We start from the raw sequence: 22,541 nt of genomic DNA, 5'->3' as shown, positions 1-22,541 counted from the left end.
GCATTTTTGGCCAGAACAAAAATTTTCCATGCAAATTATTATTTTGGTTGAAACTTTTCATTTTTCAGTGAAAAATTCTGTTTAGTTTTGTTGGGGGAAAACACTTTCACTTCTTTACTTTTTCCCAATGGAAAAAGGGGAAAGGTGGAAGGAGAAAGAGAGAATCAAAGAAAAGAAGTGTGAAGGGAAAACACACTCTCTCACACTTTTTCATTCCCTCTCATTTTCCAGCAGAAAAACAGCAAACAAGTGTGTGAGTGGATTTACTCCAGTGAAATAAAACTAAATATTTTGAAAATTTTTGTAAAATTTATTTTTGCCTCCCTCTCCACAATCATTTCCTTCAACATTTTTCAAGATATAGCCTTTTATTTCTATCTATTATCCATGCATCATTTAAGACAGATTCACCTCTTCTAATATAGCGTCTCAAACTTTTTGCCCATTTTCAGGAATAACTGAATTCATAACATCCCATCAGCCTTAAATCTGAATAATCTCCCAGATAGATGCCATCTGTTACTGTTACTTGCAATTTCTAATCATTTAATTTCTAATGAAACTGATAATTTCCATGAGGACTTTCACCCTCTAGCCTCAACTGTGTGGTGCTCATGAACACCCCCTTTTGTAGAACATCAGAAGAGCCATACTGGGTCAGGACAATGGTCTGTGTAGCCCAGTATCCTGTCTTCTGACAGTGGCTGGTGCCAGATGCTTCAGAGGGAACGAACCGAACAGCACAGAACAATTCTGAGTGCTCCATCTTCTGTTGTCCAGTCCCAGCTTCTGAGAGTTGGAAGTTTAGAGGCACTCAGAGCATGGGGTTGCATCCCTGACCATCTTGGTTAATAGCCACTGACGGACCTATCCTTTATGAATGTATCTATTTTTTTTTAACACAGTTATACTTCTGGCCATCATAACATCCCATTGCAATGAATTCCACAAGTTGACTGTGAGTTTTGTGAAGAAGTATTTCATTTTGTTTGTTTTAAGCCTGCTGCCTAGTAATTTCACCAGGTGACTCAAGTTCTCATGTTATATGAAAAAGTAAATAACACTTGCCTATTCATGTCTCCACATTATTCATGATTTTAGACCTCTATCATAGCCCATCTTATTAATCTATTTTCTTTCTCTATAAATATCCCTTTACTTGTCATTACCTTTCCTTCACAGACATCCACAATGTCTAGCCACACAGAATCAGCCACAATCTCAGTGTGGCCTTGATTTTCAACAAAGTAGTAAGCAATAAACCGAAATGCAGGCACCATTTTCTCAGTAACATCAAGGGTGATGATTTTGTTTGAATACGGAGCCCTTCCCATAACCTCAACTTTCCCCTTCGTCACTACCTGCAATTCAAGCGCAAATACAAAGCAAATCAAATGCTGTGCAATCATGAGAGAATCTGTATTACATAATGGGAATACGCAACTTAAATTATCATGTCACTGATAACCATTGTTCTGGTTTAGTAGCACCTAACTCCATGAGTTCTCCCATTGAAATCAAAGATACTATTCATAGGGTGACACTGGGGTGCTGCACCTCTAAGAGGAACAGCACAGAACTCACGGCCAATGAGTAGTACCACTGAGTTCCATGGGAGAACTCGTGAAGTAGTGCTTTCCTGATCCTGGGCAACTTCAGGGGCTGGAGAGGCCCGTCAGTATAACTTAGCCCTGGTAGCCTGTGTAAGTTATAGTAGCCTCCCAAGGCTGCCAGTAGAGATGCAGCACTGCCCAGAATTTCTGTGTGTGTGCACGCTGGGGGCCCACCCCAACACACCCTCAACCCTATCCTCAGCACATCCCTGTACCTGGGCTTGCAAAGGGACTTCAGAAGGCAGTCTTGGGGCTGTCTTTCAGCAGGAGGTAGGGACACTGGTTCTTTTACATTAGGATGGATAGGGGGATCAGTCTCTCACTGATAGAGTAAGGTATTACTCAGTGTGAGTAAGAGTATCAGAATCGGGCTCTTAGACTTGACTCTGTCACTGTTACACTGTTTCTCTGCAAGTAATCCCACTTATTTCAATTGGACTACTTCTAGAGAAAGATGTAAGAAAGCCAGAATCAGGTCCTTAGATGGCAGATGGCCAGAAGTCTTACATAAACAAAAACTTACAAGTTTCTGCTATTAAAATGGCAAAAGTAGAACAGAGATCCTTACAACTGAGCTAATGGAGTTTCTCCTTTCAGGCAGGCTTTAATTTTCTTACAGATACTGTATTTCAATGGTACTAACATGTCCAAATAATTCTGGATAGCAGATATTCTAATCCTAGTATGAAATTGTCTCTTTTTACATCTTACTTGTAAATCTTGGGACTGCGATCTACAAAACTGTCTTAAGGATTTGGACACCTGACTCTCATTGAAATTAAATGGCAACTGGGTGTCCAAATGATTTGGACAGCTTTGAAAATGTCAGCTGTAAAGTGCAGTTATGGTTAAAAAAAATTGAACATATTTGTCATTCAACTGATTTGTTCCCTAAGTGGATTCATAGTTAGATCTCTTTATTTTAGTGAAAGAAATATTTTTATACTTCTTAGCATTGCAGAGTCAATAAATCTATAAGAAACTGAGCAAGATTGTTTTCTGGCTTGTACACCGTGAAAAGAATTGTTCATTAAATTCCAGTCTTAGCCCTGGTCTACTCTACAGAGTTAAGTCAATGCCATGCAGCTTACATCAATTTAACTATGTAAGTGTCCACACTAAAATTTCACTCCCGTTGATGTAACTCGCCCATTACACCAACTTAATAATTCTACCTCCACGAGAAGCATAGAATCAATGTTGATGCAGTTAAGTTGATGCAGTGTCAGTGTAGACACCATGGGCACGTCTACACTATAAAATTAAGGCTACGTCTTCACTGACAGTGGCAAATTCGCCACTGTCAGATCGATTTCTCTAGATCGATTGAGCGGTCAGTGAAGACCCACTCAGTCGATCTAGAAATCGACGTATTAAGACCACCTTCTCAAGTGGTGTAGCACTGCGTCACGGGAACACGGTTCCCATCGGCGCAGTGCAGTGAAGATGGCGCACAGAAGAGAAGCAGAGAAGTCGACGGGAGTTACGCAAGTTTTTTGCATAGCTTGCGTAACTCCTGTCGACTGCCGCCAAATCTTGGAGGTAAGTGTAGACAAGCCCTAAGTCAACTTAAGTTATGTCGATGTACAGCCACCGCAGTAATTAAATCAGTTTTACATGTCCACACTATGCTTCTTGTGTCGGTGGTGCATATCTTCTCCAGGAGCGCTTGCACCGATATAACTGCCTGTGTGGGGCATTGTGGGATGGTTTCTGAAAGGCAGCAAAAGTTGGTGTAAGCAACATGGTGTCTACACTGGCACTGCATCATCCTAACTACATTGACCTAAGCGCTACGCCTCTCGCAGAAAAGCTCATAGGAAACTATTTTCCAATCCTAGGGAAACTTTTGAGATTTTGACATTTTCCATCTTGAATCAGGACAAAGAGCCAAAAATCTAAAAAATTTTAGCAAACTGTTAATCCAAAAAACCATTAAGTTTGGGTCAATTCAGGTAAGTTTGAAACATATAATTTCAATGTTTACATATTTGTATTAAAAAAACCCTTACATTTCTCAACACTGGACCAAACACTGGAACTTTTCATTTTGAAAATGTTGAAATGGGATGTTTTGAGAATTTCAAAACATTTTTAAAAAATATTTCAAAACAGGAAATTAATCAAAACTGACCCTTTCCTGTGAAAAGTATTTATTTTGACAGATCACATTTTTCAGTGGAAAAATGTTTTGTCAAAAAATTCCTGAAAGGACTAGCTGACCTTTTGGATCCCAGGTGAGTTAAAGAAAGTATAGTTTTACTTGTAAAATGAGAACCATTTATCTGGAAGAGACATTGCAAGACATTAAAGGTCACTACTAATATGACTGCACTTTAAACTCAAAGGGCCTGATTCTCATTTACACATGTATACTTTTCTGCCAACTTTAAGGCCCCTCTACACTGAAAGAGTGATGTAAAGGGGCACGAGTGTAGATGGGAATCAGGACTATAAAGACTAAATCTGAAAAAGAAAAATCTGGGCTTACTGCAGTTTTAAAGACCAAATTCAGATCTGGTAGAAGCGGGCATAAATGTGGCCTAAATTTAGGAATATAAGGAGATCATGGAATTTTTTTCCCTAGGACTCCAGTTTCCAAAACTCTCAGTCTGGTACCTTTCACTTCAACTAAAAGTATATGGATGTCACAAAAGATCTAAATATACCACTTTGAACTAGACCTCCCCCGGAGCCGCATCTTACGTTAACATGCTTTTCTCCCAACCTGAAAAGGGTCAGTTGTGTAGATTTATAAACTGCAAAATGATCTGTTCTGACACAAATCATTGTTGTAACAGTCCTGTTTCTAACCATGTAATAGAAATAGTCAATGTTACTGCTGCTGGATTGGTGGATATCTTTTAAGGTAATGTGTAAAGTATCTCCAGGTGCTATGACAGTGTGTGGGACACTGATGCTAAGGTAGTTCTGGGTAGCAGACTGGTATCTCTCAGCAGTGGTTTTGGTTCCGGCTGATTCCATGCCAGGCTTCCCCTCTTCAGCCTTCACCTGTGAAGAAAGAAAAGGACAGAGGGAATGGCATGCCAATTAAGAGACAATATCAAGTGTCACTGTTAGTTCTTTTACCAAGGCATCTGGAAAATAGAGGAGGGTGAGTTGAGTCACCACAATGCACTAAGTCTAGGAACCTATTTGCAGACGCTGGTGATTTCAAAACAAAAATAATTCTACAACCTGATTCCCTCTCACTGCTCTATTTTGCTGTTGCTATAGTTGTCTTTGATATTTTCCTATAGTAGTTTGCTCAGGAACACCCACAGTAAGTGACTTAATAATGATTAATAATAAATATTTTGAAAATAAAATTAACAACTATTCAAATGGGCAAATGACTATGCTAAGTAACTGTGTGATCTTATTGCTCTGTCCTTTGTCATTTCTTGCCCCACCCCTTCCCCATTTCCTATGCATCATGTCATGTCTATTATTATGGCCCAATCCTACAAATGACTCCGCAGGAAGACCCCTGCACCCATGTGTAGACCCACTGACACCAGAGGTAGACTCTGGATACATCTACACTGCAATTGGAGGTGCAATTTCCAGCTCAGGTAAATGCACACACGCTAGCTTGTATTGAACTAGAATGCTACAAATACTGTAGATGCAGTAGCACAGACAGCAAGACAGGCTAGTCACTGGAGTGCAGTCCCATCTGAGACCCTAGGTAGTTGCTCAAGTAGCTAGCCTCTCCTGCCACTCATGCTGCTGTGGTTACACTACTATTTTTAGCATATTACCTCGATCAAAGCTAGCACGTGTATGTCTACCAAGATAGAAATTATACCTCCAGCTCAAGTATAGATGTCCTCTTTGTGCTAAGGAATTTGTCCAAGAACAAAATGCATAGTGACCTCAGGATTCTGCCCACCATTTCTGCCAATTGTGTGAAAGTGGAAGCTATATTTTGACAAGGCACAAATTCTGCCTACCATAAACACAACACAAATGCACTATTACTAGTATTTAACATTTGTACATAGTACCGCAGGTGCTGTACAGGGAAAATAAAGAACTGATCTCTGACCTGAGAAGCTTACAGTGTAGCTAATCGCACAAACTAATTTACAATACAATTTTAGGGCCTGATTCAGCCAACCTTTGCCCATGCAAATAATCCTAAAGCAGTTTAAATAATATCAGTGGAACTATTCATGTGCATAAAGATTTGCAGCATCAGGTTCCTACTTTATGTAACATCTTCCATAGTATCTTCCTAAAGATGTTATTATGATGTCAGGAATCATGCTGCAGTTGCCTTGCGGATTCCATCAACAACATTATCTGTGCATTCATTTTCTGTAAAAACATTTCAAAAGTTTTTCTAATGATTTTTTTTTACCATCATTTGTAGCTTCTCTGTAGCATCAGGAATGTTGAATACAAAGGATACTAGACCTTCTTTACTAGAAGGTGCAGTCTTTTTCTTTGGGTCTTTTCCATCTAGGGTAAGAGTAGCAGTAACAGACACAGCAGCAGCAGGAGAACCATCAGCAGAAGTTACAGATGCCTATTGGGGAAAATTTCCACAGGCAAATGACAGGGTGAAAATAAAATCTTAAAACAAGGAAAGATTTTTTAAACCAGCAGGAAATATGAACCCTTCAAAATTATTATTTGGAAATTTGACCATTGGGAGGGAGAAGCAGAAGGTGACTTCATATTCATGCTAGCAAATAATATCAGACATCTATACCCAGATCCCCTGCCAGAGCTCTCCGAAGCACATGTACTCTCACTCTCTCTCTCTCTCTCACACACACACACACACACACACACACACACACACACACACACACACACACACACACACACACACACACACACACACACACACACACACACACACACACACACACACACACACAGCTTCTTGCCCTAATAGATGTGCAGAGAAAACTTGAAAACATGAACTCTGACAGCTCAAAACACAGAAGGCAAATAAAAAACCCAACTATTATTTTTAAAATCTCTGGATTTGTAAGCCAATTTCACAATTTTTGGGGAGTTGGAGGGGACACTGTCTCATAGCTTTTGAAGTCTAGAGGTGTAACATTGCATCCCTAGTTTCTTTCTTAAAGATAAGTTCTATATTTGTTACCCTCCACCCCCTTGCTATGGCTCTATGTCCTCAGAAAGAGAAAAACAGAAAATGAACAGAGAGAGCCAGCAACATTTTGGGCCTGCACCTGCCAGGTATTCCTCACAAAGAAATTCCATGGAAGCAGCTGGGATTTCTGAGGGCAGAACAGCTGCTAGATCAGTCTCCTTTAATGGAAGAAAGCAGATACTGCAAGCCAAATGTTACATACCACAATGGAGAAAGGTGCCCCAGGCACAAAATATTGTTTGGTGTAGGACAGGTCGATATTATAAGGCGATTTGACAAACTTCACACTACTGAGTTCTTCCTCCTGGATTTCACCGCCTATTAATAGAAAACACCTTTTATGACCCAAGACATTTATTCCTCCCATACAATATTAAAAGGCATCCACAAATGAAGAAAATTAAAGTAGAACAGAGGTGAATGAAGCTAAGACTTCGTTTCTGAAGACTCATGGCTTAGTTTATAATGGAATATCAGTTTTGTTGGCCTTGGATTCCCTGGTCTGCTCCGGCTGCTCTGCAGCAAAGCACCCACACCATATAGCCAACTAAGCTGGGTTTATTGCTGCTTTGCATTGCATACAAATGCAGTGTGTACAGTGTGTACAGTCTGTTCCTTTCTTCCTGTTCTCCACATTCCCCTGCACATATACAACCCAGAGTCTTTAGGTGTTTAATGCACTGTCTGCGTTGAACAGCAGTCCCATCTTCACTAGCCTCTTGGAGATGTTCTCAGACAAGTGGATGTTACGGGTGTTTCTCCCAAAATCGTGCTCTCTGCTGCACTCACACCAGTGGTTAACCAGAATCCTGGCCGCAGCTAGCAGCACACTGGGTGGTGAGCATAGTGTAGTGCTGGTTTACAGAGCTGGGCAGAGGTGGAAATGCAGTGGGCTGAGTGGAATGAAGAGTTAAACATTGACTAGCAAAAGTAGTTTCTGGTGCACAGGGGGCGAGTAGGAAGTGACTTGGAAGAAGAGCTGGAACAACAGGACCCGGGAACGTGGGATGGCATTGGAGGATTCTCTGAACATAGGTTTGGCCACAGCTGCATCCTCACTGCAAAGTGGACAGTTTGAAGCATGCCTTACTGCAAAACATGGGCTTTAATCCATCCCTCAACTGTGCAAGCGAATGCGGGTTCAAGGCACATACAGGCGCATGCTTAAGGGTATTGTGTGTGGACGGTGGTGGTGGGGTGGGGGTAAAACAAGTATAAGAACAGGTGTTAAAGTCTGCAGCATAGACATAATGTGTGTGGCCGATAGCCAAATAAGGACCTGTGTTAACTTTGCAGTGGAAAAACAAGCTCCATGGACCAAGATTTCACCCAATGAGAACTGCACTGGGAAAAGAGCAATGAAAATATTGTAGATTACATCAGCAAATGCTTAGTTTCCTTACTTGCAGTTTCTACAGCTGTAACAGCGACATATAAGAAATGCCCTTCCAGAGTAGTAATGTTCTTTGTTAATTTTTGTTCCAAAGATTTGGTACTTAAAGTGACTGTTCCTTTTCCATTTTGTATCTAAAATCAAAGTGGAAAAATGTTATTGCTTTTGGTGCTTTGAATGATATTAGATTTAAAGATTAAGTTGCACTTCCAGTAAAGTGATTGTGTAATATGCCAAGGGTCTGTGTTTAAATGCCCTTTGATATTTCATCTCCATGAATTTCAACAATATTGAAGTCAACTGGCATAAAACGGCATAGTTCCACTGAATTAATATTTAATATGATTCAATATTCAGGCATATAAATAATCAATTATAATATGTTGTACTTACTGAAGGCTGTTGTTCCAGGCCTGGGAGAAAGATTTTTTTATCAGTTTCCTCCATTATGCCAAATCGCACATATGCAACACCATCTATCCCTTTTCCATAAGAGTGCCTTTAATAGGAAAAAAAAATGAAGCAAGAATAATTATAGTAATATCAACACAGCAGACAGCATTCGCGGATCACTCAAACTATCCCGTATTAATAAGATGTGTTTAAAGTATTACTATTCAACAATATCAGTGTATAAAAGCAAAAGCTAGCCCCCAGTAAAGAGGCTTTGTCTGAAAATCTTAATGAACTACTTTGGCAACATTATACAATCTAAGTTAATTTAGATAAGCATTAAAGAGTTTCTATAAATAGACTATTGGTGAGGGTTCATATAAAACAGTGGTTCCCAACTTTTTGGCTTGAGGGCCACAAATACTATTTTTACCACCCTGAAGGGCCACCAGTCTATCAACCCATAAAATATGTATTGACGTATACACCATTAAGGACTACAAATCACTACATATTTAAAGTCAACATCTTGATGTTACTGTGCTCAATTTTACATTTGCCATTTTACACCTACAAATTACTCACAGGAGGTCACACACTCACAGACAAAGCACTAGTGTAGACAAGTAACTGTCACTACACACTGAAATGCATGGCCTGGCAGTAAGTCACAGTGGCTGGCCTGCTAAGTGCAGGCCAAACCAGAAGGTACAGATTTTTAGAGTCCTGCCCCTCTTCAAGCATAGTAGGTCCTGGCTGCTCCACCAGCAGCCTCCCTCCCCTTCACCCACTGTAGCCAGATGGAAGGAGTTCAGTGAGGAGGCTGCCTCCTTGCTGATCTCCTGTGCTCCTGGCTGCAGCAGGGAAACCACATGTGTCCTGTAGCCCTGTGTGCTCCACCTGGGTCCCTAGGTAGTGGCCCCCTTCTGCAGCTAGGGGGATGGGAAATTAGTGCTCCCCTCCCTCTGTCTCCAGCAGGGACCCCAGCACCTAGGGACCCAGGAAGAGCACTTTGCCATGCTCCCTGCTACAGCCAGGGGGAGGGGAGCGTTGATCTCCCATCCCCTTGGCTGCAGCAAGGAGCCTGCACTGGTCTTGTAGCCACGCAGCAACATGCTCCGCCTGAATCCTTAAGTGGCAGCTCCCTTCTTCAGCCAGCAGAAGGGGAGCTGCAGACCACATTGAAAAACCCCGCCGGCCACTTTTGGCCCCTGGGCCACAGGTTGAGAACCACTGCTATAAAACAGTGCTGTGTAAACACTAAGTTAATATGCAAAATAAAACAGTACAAAAATGCAATTACTTTCAAGATCTAGACTGTACAAATATTAAGACCACCACAACCTATGTTAATACATGCAAGGAAGAATAAAATAAGGTTAATATTTGTGTGAACTGTTCATTTATGCATCAAAGAGACTTCTGTAGGTTAGCAATACACAAACCCACACAATAATCGAGGTAAGAAAAATTATTTCAGCATTGATAACCTAAACATGCTTGCCACAAGGTTTGAAGGGAAATGGAGATAAGAATATAAGAAAGAAAGGCCACACTGGGTCAGACCAAGGGTCCATCTAGCCCAATATTCCATCGTCCGACACTGGCCAATGCCAGTTGCTTCAGTAGGAATGAACAGTACAGGGCGATTATCGAGTGATCCATCCCCTGTTGTCCACTCCCAGTTTCTGGCAGACAGAGACTAGGACAACCAGAGCACTGAGTTGCATCCCCGACCATCTTGGCTAATACCCATAGATGGACCTATTCTCTATGAAGGGGTATTCTCTCTCTCTTCCCTCAGGCATCACACAGCACAGGACAGCAGAGAAGGTGGAGAAGGGCAGAGACTTAAAGGATCTCTCATACTCAGCTGAAGGTCCAGGTGATCAGGACAGTCACCATGGGCACTAACATGCAGTGGGGTGGAGGGGAAACTGGTCTTTTTTGTTGTTGTTAGGTCACTTTGATTGCTCCCAACTCCTGTCCCTCCCCCACTTTTTATTCTACCAGTCTGCCTGACCAACAGTTGGCTTTTTAATTTGGCCACTTGAAAGCATTTTTCACCCTGATGGCAAAACATTTAGGGCCAGCCCTGCATGTACACATGCAGCAGCTCTGCTGTACAGGTGTGGCGAGGAAGAATCGAAGAACTGACAATGCTGGGCATCAGTCAGAGCAGTAGTGGGCTACCATGCTAACACTCATTGCAATTTCAAACCACACCAGTTTAGCAAACTAACAAAAGGCTACATAACCCAGCTGATTCAGCTAGTTCTTACCAAAAGTGTCACAATACAAACCACAATTTAAAACATACAGCAAATTAACTATACATACCAGGTTCACGCTATTTCGTGCAACCACCCGCCTTAACTTTAAGATCTGGGGGAGAGGAGCGGGTCAACGTGGCCTTACCACAGAAGGCAAGACATCTCCGTGTAAAAATACAGCATTTGTTAAAACAGCAAACTAAGGGTATGTCTACAGTATGAACTCTACAGCAGCAGAGCTGCAACCGCGTTGCTACAGTGTAGGCACTAACGGCTGGCACTGAAGGAGTTCTTCTGTTGCTGTAGTAAATCCACATCTCTGAGGCCTCGTATTCACTGAAAAATTTACATCCGCAAAGCTACATCTCTCAGGGATGTAAAAAATCCATACCCCGGTGAGTTAAACCGACCTAACCCCCGGTGGTCAGCGTTAGGTCGATGAGAGACTTCTTTCTCTACCTCTTGGCGAGGTGGAGGTCTGGCCTACACTACAGAGCTATATCAGTATAACTACATCACTCAAGAGTGAGAAAAATCTACACCTCCGAGTAATGTAGTTATACCAACATAACCCCCCATGTAGACAGTGCCATGTCACTGGGAGAGCTTCTCCCACTGACACAGTTAACGCTTCAAGGGGAGGTGCATTAACTACGCCGACATGAGGTTCTCTCCCGGCAGCTTAAAGTGTCTTCATTAAAATGCTACAGCCAATGGTGCATCATTGATGCAGTGTTTTAAGTGTAGACTTGCCCGGAGCAAATACAGTGATGGGACAACCCATTCCACTGCTGTAGTGTCTACATTGAAGTGTTATAGCAGCGCAGCTGTGCTGCTGTAACATTTTAAGCATAGACACAACCTGCAAGGAGGCAGCTAGGTTGACAGAAGAATTCTTCCATCAATCTAGGGTGTCTACACTGGGGTTAGTTCAGTTTACCTGTGTGTCTCAGGCCTAAGTACTACACGACATTGCTTTACTTTTGGAACTTCTGTGATTCAGCTGTATTTTTGTTTTAGTAAAATGTCCTGATCTTAACACTATCAAGGGCAGCTTCTTTTTTTCCAGCTTTTACTGCACCTTTTCTTTAGTTTTCTGGAATAGAATATTTTGGCAGTATCTATGGAAATTGTTTAGATTATTAACATCTATTTCCTCTAAAACTTAGGTCCTTATGAGCACAAACATCAGGTTTTATGGAACAAAGCTTCTAAGTCCAGTTGTCCTAATTATTTAGAATAGCAGTACTTTCTACTCTTCCAGGTCAAAATCAAGTGTAGGAAACCATCTCCTACTATGCTACATTAAACAACTTCCAGGGTTGATTGTCAAATTAACAGCCCAATTCTAAATTCCAAAGTGCTCCTTTAACATTTCAACCATTAATTTTAAACTCCTTTACATTGTATCTAATAGTAGTACAGCAAGTAAGCTTAAGTGTAATTAATATTTCCTAATACTAAAATATAACTCAATCTACTTGCTAAAGTATATTTCCACACTTACTAGTATGTATATGCACCTCAATATCTCATTTATGCTAAACACCTTAATTACAAATTATTTAACAAAGTTGCAGGCCCAAAGCTTGATTCCGCTATATTAATTCTATGTGAAATACCCTTATTCTTTTAGTACGTGACAAACCACCACAGCAGTTTCTATAATCTGTTCACTATTAATAAGTTGTCCGAAACTAACATCAGGGCATTCATTATCCTGTTTGTAAAGTTACCAAAATCATTCTGTGAAACTGTGGCTAATGTTAAAGTACACATGTTTTAAAATCACTGCTTAAAGTAACATCAGCAAATGTTCTAAAACAAAATAATTCAATATTAAATAAAAATGTTTGGTAATAATAATAAATGTTTTAAATAAAAAAAATGTTACTGTTTCTAAAACACTTGTGTCTTCCGGTTACAAGTTTTAAGTAAATATTAAAAAATTAAAATATAAATAAATAATGTGTGTATATAAAACCAAAAAGTAACAAAAAAAGGTGCCAGCCTCAAATGTTCAAGAAAGTAAAAATGACAAATTTTACCCAAATGGCCAAAGACTGCCCACCCTAATGACCCTGGAATCCACCTCAAAAAACAAAAACAAAATAAACTATAAAAAATAACAACACTGATCATGCTTGCAAAATATGGGTGATTAATAATTACAGCAGGATGTAAATGCAGCATAACAAAACTAAACCCTTAAAATAGCATAAAAGCTTGCCCCTATAAAAAAAACAAACAAAAAAATAAGGCCTTTGGGTTTGGTTCTACAATGATCCTCCAAAAGCATCAGTGTGCACTGACAGATCCCTGCTCCCTCTCTCATGACTTCGCCACCTGGCCAGTGGACTAACATGAGCAACTGAGATGGGTAACTATACTTCATCTTTGTAGAACCTAGTGTGTGTGTATGTGTGTGTAAAAGTGTGCAGGCAATTGCTTTTTAAAATGTTTGTATTCACAATAAATGAGGCGTATTGCCTTGTCCTCCTAAATAAAATCCTGCTGTTTATTTTATAAATATAACAAGGTAAATAACTATCTAAAACCTGCAGTTAAAATACTATTAAACTTCAATTGTAGTTATTTACTTTTATTATTATATTTATTAAAACTTAACTCTCTGCTCTACATTCACAATTTTGGGGATGATCATACAAAAGGAAAGTCTGTTATCAGTTTGACTTTTATCAAACTCTCAAACAAACTATAACAAACTGGTTTTTAAACTGTGGCCTATTAATATTTGTTCTACAAAGATGAGGAATGGGGCATTTAAAAGTGTGGCAGCTAATTAAAAAACCTTGAGGATTTTTACAAAATCCCTGATATTGACTTACTTCCTACCAGATGCTTTTAATGAGGGCTTTGTTGGAATTTGAGCTGCCTGACCACTATCCTACAGGCTTAGCATGGCTTTAGTTGCTTGCTTGGCTATTCTGACCCCTGTAGCAAGACATCTTCCAGTTGGCAGAAATGAATAGAACTACTGAGTAACCTCAGACGTTTCAGTTTCTGCATACCATGGCGCATAACAAGACGAAATACACATGTATGCTTGCAGCTGCACATAGATAATGGTGATGGGAACAACAGGTTATCCTTGAACGTCTGGGGGTACACTGTTTCATTGCCAAGGGGCATATTTTTACACCGCCCCTCCTATCACCAGATATTGTTTTGAAGACCACAGTTATCATGGTGTGAATGGAATATAGTTAAGAGTGAAAACCCAGCGTAGGTAATTAGTATATATGATAATGAGTAGAGAGGTAATTAGGTGAAAGTTGTTTATGGAAGAGTATAAGAATCATAGAATATTAGAGTTGGAAAAGACCTCAGGAGGTCATCTAGTCCAACCCCCTGCTCAAAGCAGGACCAACCCAACTAAATCATCCCAGCCAGGGCTTTGTCAAGCCGCAGATTAAAAACCTCTAAAGATGGAGATTCCACCACCTCCCATTCCAGTGCTTCACCACCCTCCTAATGAAAACCTTTTTCCTAATATCCAACCTAGACCTCCCCCACTACAACTTGACACAATTGCTCCTTGTTCTGTCATCTACTGCCATTGAGAACAGCCTAGCTCCATCCTCCCTGGAACACCCTTTCAGGTAGTTAAAGGCTGCTATCAAATCCCCCCTCATTCTTCTCTTTTACAGACTAAACATGCCTATTTCCCTCAGCATCTCCTCATAAGTCTTGTGCTCCAGCCCCCTAATCATTTTTGTTGCCCTCCGCTGGACTCTCTCCAACTTATCCACATCCTTTTTGTAGTGGGGGGCCCAAAACTGGACACAATACTCCATATGCAGCCTCACCAATGCCGAGTAGAGGGGAATAATCACTTTCCTCAATCTGCTGGCAATGCTCCTACTAATGCAGCCCAATATGCTATTAGCCTTCTTCGCAACCAGGGCACACTGCTGACTCATAACCAGCTTCTTATCCACTGTAAACCCCAGGTCCTTTTCTGCAGAACTGCTGCTTAGCCCGTCGGTCCCCTGTCTGTAGCTGTGCATGGGATTCTTCCATCCTAAGTGCAGGACTCTGCACTTGTCCTTGTTGAACCTCATCAGATTTCTTTTGGCCCAATCCTCCAGTTTGTTTAGGTCCTTCTGTATCCTGTCCCTACCTTCCAGGGTATCTACCACTCCCCCTAGCTTAGTGTCATCTGCAAACTTGCGGAAGCTGCAATCTATCCCATCTTCCAGATCATTAATGAAGATGTTGAACAAAACTGGCCCCAGGACTGACCCCTGGGGCACTCTGCTTGTTACCAGCTGCCAGCTAGACATCGAGACATTGATCACTACCCATTGAGCCCGATGATCTAGCCAGCTCTCTATCCAGTTTATAGTTCATTCATCCAACCCATACTTCCTTAACTTGCTGATAAGAATACTGTGGGAGACAGTATCAAAAGCTTGCTAAAGTCAAGGTATATCACGTCCACTGCTTTTCCCACATCCCGAGATCCAGTCACCTCTTCATAGAAGGCAATCAGGTTGGTCAGGCATGACTTTCCCTTGGTGAATCCATGCTGACTGTTCCTGATCACCTTCCTCTCTTCCAAGTGCCTTCAAATGGATTTCTTGATGACTTGCTCCATGATTTTTCCAGTGATTGAGGTGAGGCTGACTGGTCTGTAGTTTCCCTGGATCCTCTTTCTTCCCTTTCTTGAAGATGTGCACTATATTTGCCTTTTTCCAATCATCAGGGACCTCCCCCAATTGCCACGAGTTTTCAAAGATAATAGCCAATGGTTCTGAAATCACATCAGCCAACTCTCTCAGCACCCTAGGATGCATTGCATCTGGCCCCATTGACTTGTGTATGTCCAATCTTTCTAAATAGTCCTGAACCCATTCCTTCAGCACTGAGGGATGTTCACTTCCTCCCCATTCTGTGCTGCCCATTGCAATAGTCTGGGAGCTGACCTTGTCTGTGAAGACAAAGGCAAAAAAGGCATTGAGTACCTCAGCTTTCTCCACATCCTCTGTCACTAGGTTGCCTCCCCCATTCCTGAATTTTCCTCTTGTTGGTAACATACCTGTAGAAACCCTTCTTCTTTCCCTTCACGTCCCTTGCTAGCTGCAACTCCAATTGCGCTTTGGCCCTCCTGATTGCATTCCTGCATGTTCGAGCCGTATATTTATAATCCTCCCTAGTCATCTGACCAAGCTTCCACTTCTTGTAAACTGCTTTTTTGTGTTTAAGCTCACCAAAGATTTCTTTGTTAAGCCAGGCTGGACGCCTACCATATTTGCTATTCTTTCTGCACATTGGGATGGTTTGTTCCTGCGCCCTCAAGAAGGTTTCTTTAAAATACAGCCAGCTCTCTTGGATTCCTTTCCCCCTCATATTAGCCTCCCAAGGGATCCTACCCATCAGCTCCCTGAGGAAGTCCATGTCTGCTTTTCTGAAGTCCATGGTCCGTATCCTGCTGTTCTCCTTTCTTCCTTTTGTCAGGATCCTGAACTCGACCATCTCATGGTCACTGCTGCCTAGGTTGCCACCTACGACATGTGAAGGCACATAACAAGGAATCAAGCGTGGAGATGCTATCACTGGACAACAACCTGCGATGCTATCACTGGACAACATAACATAGCCGCTGTTACTAGAAGCCAAAAACTGGCTTATAAAAACATTTCTAATACCTTGCTGCCATCTAGTGTCATATGTAATGATTGCAGGAGAACCCTGGGAAAAACTGAGAGACAAGAATTTATCAATGCAGCACACCAGTTTATGCATAAGGGAGTAGAAGGGACTCTAAGAAGGGTGAAGCAGGTAGCAGAATGGGAAGGTATGGAAGATGATGTAAGGACAGGGTGCAAATTTGTGTCCATTGTGCAAGGAATAGAGCTCGCCCTCCACACTGGAAACCAATGATGCACCAGCGACGGTTGGGACCGTGGCATAGAATTCAGATGGATTTTATTCATAAGTTGCCTAAAAGTAAAGAAGGATTTCTGTATTTGTTGGTTATCGTAGACTCCTTTTCAGGATGGGTGGAAGCATCCCCTACCAAGGATAATAGTGCTAGAACAGCAGCTAAAAAATGTTTTACTGAAGTGGTGCGCAGATATGGGATCCCTGAGATCATAGATTCAGATAATGGAGGTGCATTTGTGGGGGAAGTTTTTACAATGATGTTGCAAGCCCTAGGGATTACCCAGAAATTTCACATCCCATACTGACCACAGTCCTCTGGCCAGGTGGAGAGGATGAATGTGCCATTAAGGAGGCATTGCAGAAGATAATAAGCCACAGTGGTGAAGATAGGCCTGAGAAATTGCCTTTGATCTTAGCCGCTGTTTGCAGTAGTGACAGGCTGAGAACTAAGATCCAGCCATACCAAATTCTCTTTGGACAGCCAATGAAGTTAAAGATTGATCCTGAACATTTTGCTGTACACCCCGAAGACCATCCCACGGCAACCCAAAACTACTATTTTCAATAGCTAAAACAATTACAGGAGGATAAAACCACATTGCAGTACAGGATCAATTAAGTCATTGAACACATGAATCAGAAACAGCAAAAGCAAAGAACTACTGATTCCACCTTATGGGAAACTGGAGACCAAGTAATGTATTTGAAACTGGGCAAAAGGGCTCATACCCTAGAATCCAAATGGGTAGGTCCCTATTCTATAGTTGACCACCTTAGCCCTCTGGTATACCACATAGACAAAGATGGGAAACTCAAATGGGTCCATGTGTCACAGATAAAATTGTTATCTTGAATAACATATGCTTAACCATTTTCAGGTATCTCCACAAAGAATTGGGTTCGGCACGACACCCAGGGGTAAAAATTTTTTGACATTCATACCTGGACCACCCCAATCCTTGTGGAAACTATCGGTAATGTGATTTTCTAACAAAGGAATATTTCTATCTGCGCAAGCATTTCTTTTGCAGGAGAACCTCGGTGGAAGCTAGCTGAAGAAAAGATGCAGGCACTGTTTCTGGGATTATTAGGATGAGTATTTGCTTTGGGAACACCCGATGCGCACTGGGGGATTCAGTGATTTACCTTCACCATGTGGCATCAGATACAGATAATACAAGTATATAATTACACAGTACATGGAACAATTGATCTAATTACCTTACAAGTCTGGGTAAATATTACACCAGCGATCATGATTGTGCATTTGAAGTAAACAAACCTACTGGACCGGTAATAAACTGCAATCATCATTGTTGGCCCATCCTCCCTGGCTATCATACGTTTCCACCCTTTAAACTGGGACCTTTAGAAACCCAGACAGTAACAGTATGGGTAAATGAAACTATATTGATAGGAAATGTGACAGTACTGTTTCTAAATGGTCCTCAATTTATAAAAGTATCCTGCCCCCATTTGCTTAAATTGCAACCTCCCATAGAGGTAAAACTGGCGCCTCTATCTCAATCAATTGGACCAGAAATAATTTGACTTTAACCCGGCTGGAATGTGCACAATATAGCTCTCCACTGTTTAAAGCTTGATTTAGGTCCCTACAATGGGAGCGTTCCTTCCTCTGTCAGTGACGGGGCATAACAAATACCTTATTGGGGGCATAGAAGTAGGAATGGGAATTTTAAACTCAATAGATTTAGAGGTGCTAAAAACAAGGCTAGTGTGGTAGAAATGATGCATCACACGATTGTACAGGGACAAGAGCACCAGATTGCTAAATTAGTACAAACTGGGACAGATACAATAAACTTGCAGCGGCACACTTGGGAACATGTAAATCAGGCATTCTGGGCTCAATATGCTACCATGAGGGACATAGCAAACAAAACAGTGTCAGCCTTGTGGTGTTCAGAACAACAGTTATTAGCCATCATGTTAACAGAGATGGAGATGGATTGGGTACAAGCTAAAGATATGACAGTCTTAGCTCCTCTGTTAACAAAACATAAGGATAATCTCTTTCATATGTTCCCGGATGGTATAATGCCTTGGAGTCCAGTGTATACTCATTGACTCTTACAGGACACATGACTATAAAGGCAATACGGGTGTAGCCACACAGTCATAGAGCCACCCTGTGACCATTCAGAACCTTTCCAATTCTCTCGGGTAGACACATTTGGTCCCCTTGATTGGCAGGGACATATTTGAATGACCAAGGGGAAGTTATAGACCACTGCTTGTGTACAAGGTGGACCATGCAACAATGGGCATGTCCCACCCTGCCAATATTAGAAGAGTCCTGTTTGCTACAGCATAAAAGTTTGGCAACTTGTTTTTGGGATGAACTAGATAATAGCACCACTAAATTGTATTATGACGGGAAAAGTTATGTTTGTGTCATTGGATTAGAGGAGATTGTCTGGCAAGGGAAATATATTTCAGAGCCCAAAGTGCAGCAGTGTATGTGTAATGTGACTATGTTAAGAACTCCCACACTAACGTATTATTTCCCAACCCATGAGGACAAAAGAATTGACACACTAGACATGAGTAATGTTCTACACTTTAACTTTTCATTAGGAGTTAATTGGACAAATTTGTATGACTTAATGCAGAAAAACAAACAGATTTGCCACCTAACCAAAACCACTCACACCCAAGTGCAAACACGCAGTACAGCTATCCTGCACCAGGGAGCAGAAATTTTGAGAATATCTGCATAAGCAAAACAAATAATGACACATCATTGGTATGATATTTTGGGGGGATGGTCCCCCTCCTGGTCATCAATCATAAAAATTACGCTACACCCAATTGCTATTCTCTTTACTCTAATAGGTTTAATGTTAATTGTAATGTGTTGCAGGTGTTGGATGAAAAGGATGTATTTTAAATAGAAGCTGCAAGCCCATATTGTTTCTCAATATATCACCCTGAAACAATTACATAAAATGTGACCCATTCACCCTGTCCTGAAATGCAAGTACCACCTTAATGGCTGAAGAATGCAGACAAACCCTTGAAAAAGCAAGGAACAGGATCCACCCCAGAAACAAAAGACCAAGTATAATCAAAACAGGATGAAAGTCATGTCTGCAATTGACTGGTAATCAACAATCACACAAGAACCCTGAGGCAGCATGACACAGCAGGACTTAGACTCACATCAAAATTAAAACCTATAAAAGAATGGGTAAGATTGTAAAGCTTTGGATAACATTCTGCATAGCATCAAAGAGCGTTGATGCGCATCCGACAAAGACCCCACTCTCCCTCATGCTGGGCTTCCCTGGCCAGGTAGCTGCCATGAGCTGCAAACACCAGCAACCAACTCAAGCTACATTCTCCAGCAACAATCAGGACTGGTAACTATACGAATTGTGTGTAGGTACTAGATATTAGTGTGTGTAGGTACTAGATATTAGTTATTAACATAGTTGTGTTTTCTCATAACAAACTTGACATATTGCCTTGTCCCCTAAAAAGAACAACAGCTGGAAACTGACACAGAGAACTGTCTTGTACAAAAAGCCTGGAAGAATGAAAGGAAGGATAGCCCACTGGCGAGGGCACTAGCCTGGCACTCGTAGACTTTAAGGCCAGAAGGGACTATCATGATCATCTAGTCAAGAAACATGGATTCAGTTTTTTGCCCTGTTATAGACTTACTGGGGGACCTTGAATGGGGTCACTTAGTCCCTGAGCTAGACTACGCTACAAAGGCTTTGATCCAGCAGAGCCCCCTGGTGGAGACACAACTTATATTGCCATAAGGATTCCTTTTGCTCCTACATCTACCTGGGGGTGGGGGTGCCAGCATAACTATATCAGTCAGGGGTGTGGTTTTTTCACCGCCCAGGCCAAAATAGCTCTGCCAACATAACTTTGTAGTGTACATCTGGCCTCTGTGCCTCATCTGTAAAAATGGGGTCATAGCACTACCTGTGAAAGACATTGCAACCCCATGCAACATCTGTGTGGTCAATGTATTCAGTCTCGGGGCGGGGGGAGGAGAGGGGGGGGGAGTTACCACAACTCCTACAGGAACCAAAAAAAAGTGGGGAGGATGAAGGCAAGTCTTTGAGACTAAACAACCTTAGAGAGGTACTACCCTGGACAATCTCATATAGACTGGTTCAATGTGTGTTTTCCAGAGACTAGGAAACCAAGAAAGGGCTTTTGGTACAAAAGTATTTGCTTGAACTCACCCAAGACCTTCCTTCTGATCCAGCAAATGGACAGGACCTTCTGTGCAAGGGTTGGAAGGACTTTGGTCTACTTGGGCTCCATAAGACTGATGGGTGACTTCTGGTGAGTTTTTAGCATGCACATAGGAACGTTTATAATAAATATACTTGTCTAGAAGGAGCCGTGTGGTAACCTGTAACTGCTGGCAATACACTGTTCACAGCTCTCATGGAGAATGCAAAGCACAGGCACTGGCTTTTAGGCAGACTGGCTTGCTGGCAGGAGGCTGTGCAGCCTTAAAACCATGCATCAGGAGGGAGCCACATGCAGGTCTCCACCTAAAAGAGGTGATGGCTGGGAGCCAGAAACTGCAAGTGGGTGCCTTCAAGGGATCCCAGAGGGGCAGTACAGATGCAGTTTACCTGGAACTGTGACACTGCCCTACACCACAGGGGTGTTAAGATTATGAGGTTCAAAATCTTCATTAATGATCTTGAGGATGGGGTAGATTGCACCCTCAGCAAGTTGGCGATAAAACTAAGTTGGGGGAGTGGTAGATACCCTGGAATGTAGGGATAGGATACAGAGTGAACTAGACAAATTGGAGGATTGGGCCAAAAGAAATCTGAGGTTCAACAAGGACAAGAGCAGAGTCCTGCACTTAGGACGGAACTATCCCATGCACAGCTACAGACTGGGGACTGACGGGCTAAGCAGAAGTTCTGCAGAAAAGGACCTGGGGGATACAGTGGATAAGAAGCTGGATATGAGTCAGCAGCGTGCCCTGCTTGCCAAGAAGGCTAAAAGCATATTGGGCTGCATTAGTAGAAGCATTGCCAGCAGATTGAGGAAAGTGATTATTCCCCTCTATTCAGCATTGGTGAGGCTGCATATGGAGTATTGTGTCCAGTTTTGGGCCCCCCACTACAAAAAGGATGTGGACAAGTTGGAGAGAGTCCAGCGGAGGGCAAAAAAAATGATTAGGGGTTTGGAGCACAAGACTTATGAGGAAAGGCTGAGGGAACTTGGCTAGTTTAGTCTGCAAAAGAGAAGAATGAGGAGGGATTTGATAGCAGCCTTTAACTACCTGAAAGGGGGTTCCAGGGAGGATGGAGCTAGGCTGTTCTCAATGGTAGTAGATGACAGAACAAGGAGCAATGGTATCAAGTTGCAGTGGGGGAGGTCTAGATTGGATATTAGGAAAAAGTTTTTCACTGGGAGGGTGGTGAAGCACTGGAATGGGTTAGCTGGGGAGGTGGTGGAATCTCCATCTGTAGAGGTTTTTAATCTGCGGCTTGACAAAGCACTGGTTGGGATGTTTAGCTGAGGTTAGTCCTGCTTTGAGCAGGGGGTTGGACTAGATGACCTCCTGAGGTCCCTTCCAACCCTAATCTTCTATGATTCTATATACTACAGTGATGGGAGTCATATAAGTGCCTAATATTGATATAGCAAGTAAAGAAACCAAACACCAAATTTCTGAGACTCCTTGCATAAAGGATCATAAAGCATACAGTAGCTGCTATTGTAGGACCAGCATTTCCAATTCAGACTAGAGATGGCCTAAAAACCGAACCATTTCTCTGAACATCACTGCATTTTCCAGATTTTGATAAAAC

The 22,541-nt window shown here is 41.8% G+C and overlaps 1 protein-coding gene across 1 annotated transcript in view; it reads right to left on the bottom strand.

Annotated features, from left to right (window-relative positions):
* The window catches only part of LOC137163019 (complement C4-A-like), an 88,159-nt gene that overhangs the window by 58,712 nt on the left and 6,906 nt on the right, over nt 1-22,541 (bottom strand). Inside the window, exons 8-13 of the mRNA XM_067563039.1 lie at nt 8,534-8,639; nt 8,151-8,274; nt 6,950-7,065; nt 5,980-6,147; nt 4,428-4,625; nt 1,170-1,361 (exon numbers count right to left, since the gene is read on the bottom strand). Coding sequence (XP_067419140.1) covers nt 1,170-1,361; nt 4,428-4,625; nt 5,980-6,147; nt 6,950-7,065; nt 8,151-8,274; nt 8,534-8,639 — 904 coding nt within the window. The remainder of the gene's footprint in view (nt 1-1,169; nt 1,362-4,427; nt 4,626-5,979; nt 6,148-6,949; nt 7,066-8,150; nt 8,275-8,533; nt 8,640-22,541) is intronic.

The sequence above is a fragment of the Emydura macquarii genome, unplaced genomic scaffold (assembly GCF_026122565.2).
Source record: "Emydura macquarii macquarii isolate MOO-44397 ecotype Brisbane River unplaced genomic scaffold, CSIRO-AGI_Emac_v2 contig_2473, whole genome shotgun sequence".
Classification (NCBI taxonomy): Eukaryota; Metazoa; Chordata; order Testudines; family Chelidae; genus Emydura; species Emydura macquarii.
This window is presented reverse-complemented; position numbering and strand designations above follow the sequence as displayed.